This window comes from Gambusia affinis, linkage group LG12 (genome assembly GCF_019740435.1).
Source record: "Gambusia affinis linkage group LG12, SWU_Gaff_1.0, whole genome shotgun sequence".
NCBI lineage: Eukaryota > Metazoa > Chordata > Actinopteri > Cyprinodontiformes > Poeciliidae > Gambusia > Gambusia affinis.
Window position 1 is genome coordinate 26,670,072 of NC_057879.1, and position 7,147 is coordinate 26,677,218.

Here is a 7,147-nt window from a genome sequence, read left to right on the forward strand (position 1 = left end):
CATTCTTGTGTTGCATTTATTTGAGGTAGTTTAACTCTTGTAAAGACGATTATCAGTCTTATTGTAAACCCCCAGTTCTGTCAGACAACTTAAAAGATGCTCCATTATGGCTTCTCAAAATAAATATGTGCTGATAATATCTGATTTGGTTCTGGTTTCATTCGTCTGCTTCTTTTCTGATTCTTTCCGGCAACCAAACAGCTCAAACATGAACAGTACTTTGCTGTCTGAATGACAGAAAACCCTGAAGAATGTTTAGACGTGAGTACATGACTTTCAGCTTACATGGACTTGGTTATTATGCACAAAAATGACCTGAAGCACACCGGGAGGCCGAATGGGTTAAGAACTAAATAAAGGTGTTGTACTGGCATTGCAGTGTCCATTTGAGATATTTTAAGCAGGCAGTTCATCCTCAGAAACTCTCCATTGTGCATGAGTTAAAACAATGGATTTCCCCCAGAATGACAGTAAAGACAAAAACTAATTGACTTAGGAATCCTAAGTCAAGTCTCCTAAGTTAGGAGTCTATTAGTTTTCTGTATAAGGTCAGAATGGTTTGGAAAATATTTTCCTTTAATAAATAAATTCATGATTTAAAAAATAATTTGTATTTTCTCAGATTATCTATCTCTAGCAATCAGAAACATTTTAAGGACTTTATTTGCTCTTTAAAGCTCAGCTATGGTTTTCTAAATATAAACATCTTCTGCATCACCATTATTTTTGCAATGCTTGATGTTAAAAAGTTGCAGAAATTACTTTGAAAATAAAATTAATTGCTTAAAAACAGTCTAAAGTCAATGCTTATGTGGAAGGGAAAAGTCTATAATCAATTAGACATCTGGCATTTTTAATCAAAGTAGTAAAGTAAGAATAACATCAGTCCTGCAGGCCGTCTTGTTGTGCCTGTTTGAACCAAAACATTCTGGTCTGAGTAATAAAACTGAAGCACAGACAGAACGTTTCCTCTCTGGTTTAGCAGCTTGCGAATGTTCCTCACAATACAGCAGCATGTGGGAAAATTCATTTCATCACAATAAAGGAATGAAGAAGTGATGTCTCACTCCCCGTTGGGAAACATTTGCTGGGATTTAGATCAGGACCTCTGGAAACAGGAGGCCAGGATTGTTTATAATCCGTGAGATCCATGAGCAAAAGGAGACCAGTTGTTCTGGGAACAGTTCTCGTGTTTGGAGAACGCATCTGAAGGGGCGAAACTTTTCTAAAATGTTCCTGTGAATAAAAAAATAAACTTCTTGAAAAATAAATCACTTCCGACCTGAATATTGGGATTTTTTTCTAGAAAAAATTCTAGAAAAAATCTGAGAAGCAAACTCAAAATATCTGAGGTTCTTTGTGGGAAATTTACTCTTTTTTTCTACTTACAATTACACCAATATACCGTCGTAAACAGGCGCAGCTAATCCAGGGATAAACATGTCGGAGAGCAGTGGACTGACCACAGCGCCCCCTGGTGGTTTAAACATATGCTAAACACCAGCACTGGAGAAAACAAAGTTAGATTTTCAATATCTGATCAATTAAAACTACAGAGAACAAAACTGAGGACTTTTATAGTTATTAAAACAATTTGTGTTTGTCAATAACTAGGAACTCCAAGCTAAACTACAAGCTGGATTGATACAGATAAGATAAATGTTGATGATCTTCAAAAAGGTTTATTTTTGGCATCTTCTTGGGCTCCAGTCAGGTAGGAGTATTCCAGTACTTGAAGAGGAGAAAGAGGAAGACAGCCAGCAGAACAGCAGTGAGGAAGTGTCTGGATGACTTGAAAAGCAAGATGACTTTGTTCAGTGTGCACACAAATACTAAGATGGTGGACATGATAACAAGCAGCCCTCTGATCAGCTTTCCGATGATAATCTGTGCTGTGCTGTATTCATTTCTCACAATATCCATCTCTTGCTGCTGCTGCAGCTCCATCTTCATGAGATGGCTCTGGCATTTTTCCAGCGCCACCTACAGAACAGAAAAGATAAGATAAAGTGGAAACAACATTGTTGGAATGGAATCTGGTGCTGAACGCTAAATTGATAATATCGCAATAGATGCATTATCAATGTCTAATACTTCTGATAAAATACTCAATAATTTCACCGATCAGAACCAGGTGGATCTGGAAAGGCTTTTAGCTCAGCTAGGTGAGTGGAATCAACTAACTCACTCACTCTTTGGTTGCCTAGCAACAACCTGTTGAGTAACTTGCACAGCAACAGTTTCATGTTGTGCCTCAAAACTGTTTTAAAAATAAAACACAATGTTTTCGAACGAAAACTGTGGATAAAACAGAAAAGATCACACCACCAGTTTGGCATATTTCAGATATTATAACATATCGTGATAAGTTTTTTGATCATATTGGGACCCCATACAAAATTATTGTAGAAAAAGCTTCAAAGCATATTCCTCTTTTACTGGAGCATCAAAATCTCAAACTGAACATTTTAGAAATATCAAGTGTTTAATTTGAAAGGAAACAAAACTGAAGTTATCTCTGGATCTAAAGAGGAACGATCTAGAGTCAGTTATTACAGTCTCCTGTAGGGCATTAAACGTACATTTTATGAAGAAAAAGTTGACATTTTCAGAAAATCTGGAGTATTAAGGCAGGAAGTGAAACATGGTACTCAGTGATGCATGAAAACCTTTACTGGTTGCTTACAGAAAACTCCTCCGCTTTTCCGTTAAACCGAATGTCAATGATTTTCTTTGTGCTGCTTATCTCCTCCTGCAAGTTCGACGTTTCCCTGTGATGAAGCTCAGTCAGGTAAGTGAGTTCCCGCTCCAAAACGTTCAGCCTGCCAACCCAAAACATCACATCATGAAAACAGGTCAGAACTCTGAATTATGAGGTAAAAGTGAGAATTATGAAAATAATATAGTCAGTATTCAGAGGTTAAAGCCAAAATTCAGAAAAAAAAGTTAGGAATCTGAGAGGAAAACTCTTAATTCTGAGATTAAATCTGAAATCTTAGAAAAGTCAAAATTCTGAAAAAGGTCAGAACTCTGAGACTAAAGTTATAATTCTGAGGAGAAAAGTCTAAATTAATTCAGACTTTTTCAGAATTTTGATTTTTTCTGTGGAATTTTGACTGATCTTTTTTCAAATTTTGACAAAAATTTTTAATTCTGAGGAAAAAGTCTGGTTCTTTTCTCTGTTTTTGCAGTGGGCAGAACTGACCTTGACCTTTCTTCCTCCAACGCATTCAGCATCTGGTTGTGGTTCTGCTGGTACTCGGTTCTCAAGGCTTTCAGGGATTTCTCGAGGTTCTTTTGGGTTTCTCTGATCTGCTGGATGTCACTGAGCGCAGCATTCAGAAGTACGGCTTGGTTCTCACTCTGACACTTCACAGTTTCCCTGGAAGAAGACCTGCTTCTGGTGCTGCTTGACTGGAGCTTGTCTGCAGAAGACAAGGATGACGAGTGGCTCCGGCCTCTAGCTTCACCTTCGTGGCTTTCATGCATGTTCTTTACTCTGCCACACTTATGGATGGAGAAGGAGAATTCCACAGATTTAAATTTGTCTGTTAAAAATAAAACGCCTCCAAATGCATCAGCTTGTGCTGAGGGATAAATTTGTGTGATTCTTGAACAGGAGTCAGGAGCCGCATAAAATCAGTCCACCGGCCATTAATGGCCCCCGCGCCACACTGTGGACACCCTGGTATAGATTTAAGTAATTTTGTTTTCCCCTTCATCCCCCCAGATTTTCTTAGTTTGTTCCAAAAATATAATAAGATGCTTTTATTTTGATAATCCGGTGTTGAAGTCCTTCTTCACGTTATTTAAATGTGTTTATATGAATAATATTATTTAATCTACACAATATACTGTTTAACCAACAAAATTCAGCTCTTCTTTTTTTTTTTAGCATAAGTCAGACATGCTCACGATCTCCGTTTTGAACCGTTTCCACCAACAAACAAAAATGAATCTGGAGATGAAAATGAGAAAAGATGAACTGAATTCTGATTTGACTCACCTGGCTTCAAACCGGATCATCTGAAACGGGTCAGGGTTTGGAAATGGATCATAGTTTGCGCAACCTGACTGACGCAGCTGCACTGTTAAACTACAGCCACGTTGCTAGGCAACAAATTGTTCGAGTTACAGTTGGAAAAAGGCGATTTATTGCTATAAATTATTATCTTTAGCAGAAGAACATTGAAAAAGGATTTCTAACACGCATGTCCACTTTTCTGAATAAAGAAATGGAAAAATAAAAATAACCGAGCCTTTGAGGAGCACATGTAGGGAAGCGACGTGTTAATTAAAAAACAGCTAAATGAAGAAAATGCGAGCAGATTTTAAACCAACTTTAGAACCGTATTTATTCCAAGGATGAAATCTTTCCCTGAAATAATGAGACGAAAACGGCCGACCGTCACTTCCTGTCCCCACATTAAGAATTTCTTTTACAATAATGTGAATAATTTTGAAAGTATTGCTAATTTTATTGAACTTAAATTTTGTAACATTGGATTACATTTCAAATATTCTCTTTCATTTTGTTTTCCAGATTTTTTGAATCGGGATTGTTCAGATTTGTATTTTTTGTCGCCCTCTTCTGGTGCTTCTGGAGGATTGGTTGTTCGTCTTTCTGGTGTTTAATTTTAATAAACAAAAAAACTCTAATTTAAATGAATTAAAACAATATTAAACTTTTAAATGTTCTTGTCGTTCTTGCAGACAACTTTAAAAACTGCTTGACCACTGGCCTCCATTGTAAAATTATTTTTAAATCATTTGATTTCTGTTTTATTTCTATAGAGACAAGCAGAGAACCCAAAAATGAAACTCAAGCAATAGCAGCACTACTTCAAAATGTCTTTACTAAAGTAAAAAGAATCCATCCTAGAAAGTATTTAAGTAAGACTAAAAAGTTATTTCATAAAAATTTTACTGGTCAAATTATCAATCATTTAATAGTTAAAAATTACATCATCAGACGGACCAAATTACAAGATTAAGTGGAAATTTTTATATTTTAAGGATGAAAATGACGATAATTCATATAGTTAATAAAAAATATAAAAATCAGGCAGCATATTTTTTTCTAAATCAGTTTCTGTGTGAAAGTTTGGGTAAAACAAGTTAGTTTTTTTATTTCTGTGGGTAGAAAATCCAGAAATCTTACCCAAGTAAGAGTAAAGATACTTCATAATAAAATTACTCAAGTAAAAGTAAAACCTGAGTAAAAATACTCCTAAAATAACTTTTTTCTATAACTTCTGAAGGTGGCACAGTTAATCGATTGTGCTATAAAATGTTCCTGGCAAATAGATTTAAACTCAAAGTCAATAAAAACAAATAAAGTCCCACTGAACAACCAGAAAGTGTGACTGAATGTTTGACTTTCTTTGGCTGAAATGATGAAGTGGAAAAGTTTTGAGTTCAGAAATCAGAGTCAGGGTCATGAACTGATTATTGACCCGATCTGATCATTCAGAATAATTCAACCAAATCTTAGTAACCTTTGCTTTCTGCACACGGCCCAGGCTTTGGTGTCATTCTGGAAGGAAGGTGATTTAGTCACAGATTATTAGTTTTTTGTTCACATTTGTCACCTGTAACTATTTATTCAGTAAATTTGTGTAAATATATCGTGGAGAGAAGGTGATTTCTCTGACTCACATCATGCAGAAACACTGGCAGCTGAAATCATCTGATGACACTGATTCATATTTTCTTGCACTTTCACGGCTACACTCTGTAATCAGGAATTAAATATCTTTTTGTGTGTGTGTGCGTGTTTATGTGTGTGTGTGTGTGTGTGTGTGTGTGTGTGTGTGTGTGTGTGTGTGAGTGTGTGCGTGTGTGTGTGTGTGTGTGTGTGTGTGTGTGTGTGTGTGCATCAGGCACTAATTGGACTGAATTTCACTGAGTAACAAAAGATCAGACTCGAAAATTCCAGCTCCGTTCTGCACAGGCTCGGCTTTGTTGTGGTTTCGTGGCTGTTTGCTGTGTTAACAGTTATCCCTTCGTCTCTCTCTCTTGCTGTCGGAGTCTTTTTCGCCTTCCCTCTCTTTTTCTCCTACAGCCTGTGAAAGGATTTGGTTCCCTCAACCTCGGAAGAGTCACTTCAACTTGTGAGGAGCTTCAAATCAAACTTTGAAATCGCTTTTTTAACCCAGGAATGGACTGTGGGTTTTCAGTGAAGTGGAGACTTGTGTCTCTCGATGTGAAGCTGGCTGAGGTTTAGGTAAGTCTGAGATGCTGGAGCTGCAGAACCTTGAGGATGTCAGCGACGCCGGGCCCCACGCTGATGGACTCGGTTCTGATGATATGGAGTGTAAGATCTGCTACTCTGCGTATAATCTGGAGAGCTGCAGGCCGAAGGTCCTGGAGTGCCGCCACCGGCTTTGCTCCAAATGTCTCTGTAAGATCCTGGACCTGGGCGAGTCGCCGCCGGACGTCCTGGTGTGTCCGTTCTGCCGCTGCGCCACCAGGTTCCTGGGAGGGGCTGTGAGGAACCTGCCGGATGACTGCAGCCTGGTGGCGAGGCTGGCTCTGCAGAGCAGGAATCAGAGGAACCTCCGGATCCAGCCGGACTCTGAGGCGGAGCTGCTGCTCAGCCCGCGGCGCCTGAACGCCCTGATGGGGAACAACGGCCTCCCCTACTCCAGCATCAGGAGCTCTCCTAACTTCGTAGTCATCACCATCATGGAGCCTCCACCGGCCTCGGCCCAGGACCTCCGGGTCGGCTCCTGCAGACTGACCCGGGACTCGTCCGTTTCAGAGTCGCTGGCCTCGGCCTCCCAGCGGTGGACGGTGTGGACCTGCACGGCCCTGCTGTGCCAGACCTCGGCCCGGGTTCTGGTGTGGGTTCTGGGGCTGCTGTACTTCAGCTCGCTGCCTTTGGGGGTCTACCTGCTCATCATGCAGCGGACCACGGTCGGCGTGCTGCTGGTGAGCCTGGTGCCCGCCAGCCTCGTCTTGATCCTCATCTACGGCTTCTGCCAGTGTGTCTGCTATGAACTATGGCACTGCTTGCCACCATGACGGGCAGAAGAACCGGGCCAATCACAGCTCTTTGAAAATAATCTGGATGTTTCAGCCTTAGACACTGAGAGAACGACCTAAATAAACTTCATGTTTATCCCCTTTAGTCTCACTTCACAAC

At 39.7% G+C, this 7,147-nt stretch overlaps 2 protein-coding genes across 2 annotated transcripts; one reads left to right on the plus strand and one right to left on the minus strand.

The window, feature by feature from the left end:
• Positions 1-1,666: 1,666 nt before the first annotated feature.
• LOC122841745 (transmembrane and coiled-coil domains protein 1-like) lies at positions 1,667-4,130 on the minus strand. Its single transcript, XM_044135316.1, has 4 exons — positions 4,007-4,130; positions 3,206-3,507; positions 2,687-2,822; positions 1,667-1,983 (listed from the first exon to the last, which is right to left on the minus strand). The coding sequence occupies exons 2-4, from the start codon at positions 3,487-3,489 to the stop codon at positions 1,711-1,713; spliced, it is 693 nt and encodes a 230-aa protein (XP_043991251.1). The 5' UTR covers positions 3,490-3,507; positions 4,007-4,130; the 3' UTR covers positions 1,667-1,710.
• Positions 4,131-6,237: 2,107 nt separating this feature from the next.
• On the plus strand, positions 6,238-7,142 carry rnf182 (ring finger protein 182). The gene has a single exon (XM_044135313.1). It carries the CDS (start codon positions 6,238-6,240, stop codon positions 7,024-7,026), a length of 789 nt encoding a protein of 262 aa, XP_043991248.1. The 3' UTR covers positions 7,027-7,142.
• The last annotated feature ends 5 nt before the right edge of the window (positions 7,143-7,147 follow it).

What these genes read in the sequence shown, in the direction of transcription:
- LOC122841745 (XM_044135316.1), bottom strand. Translation starts at nt 3,489, where the DNA reads ATGCATGAAAGCCACGAAGGTGAAGCTAGAGGCCGGAGCCACTCGTCA. An exon ending in TTGGAGGAAGAAAGGTCAAG is followed by an intron (nt 2,823 to 3,205) that starts GTCAGTTCTGCC and finishes TTGGGTTGGCAG; the next exon opens with GCTGAACGTTTTGGAGCGGG. An exon ending in GAAAAGCGGAGGAGTTTTCT is followed by an intron (nt 1,984 to 2,686) that starts GTAAGCAACCAG and finishes TCTGTTCTGTAG; the next exon opens with GTGGCGCTGGAAAAATGCCA.
- rnf182 (XM_044135313.1), top strand. Translation starts at nt 6,238, where the DNA reads ATGCTGGAGCTGCAGAACCTTGAGGATGTCAGCGACGCCGGGCCCCAC.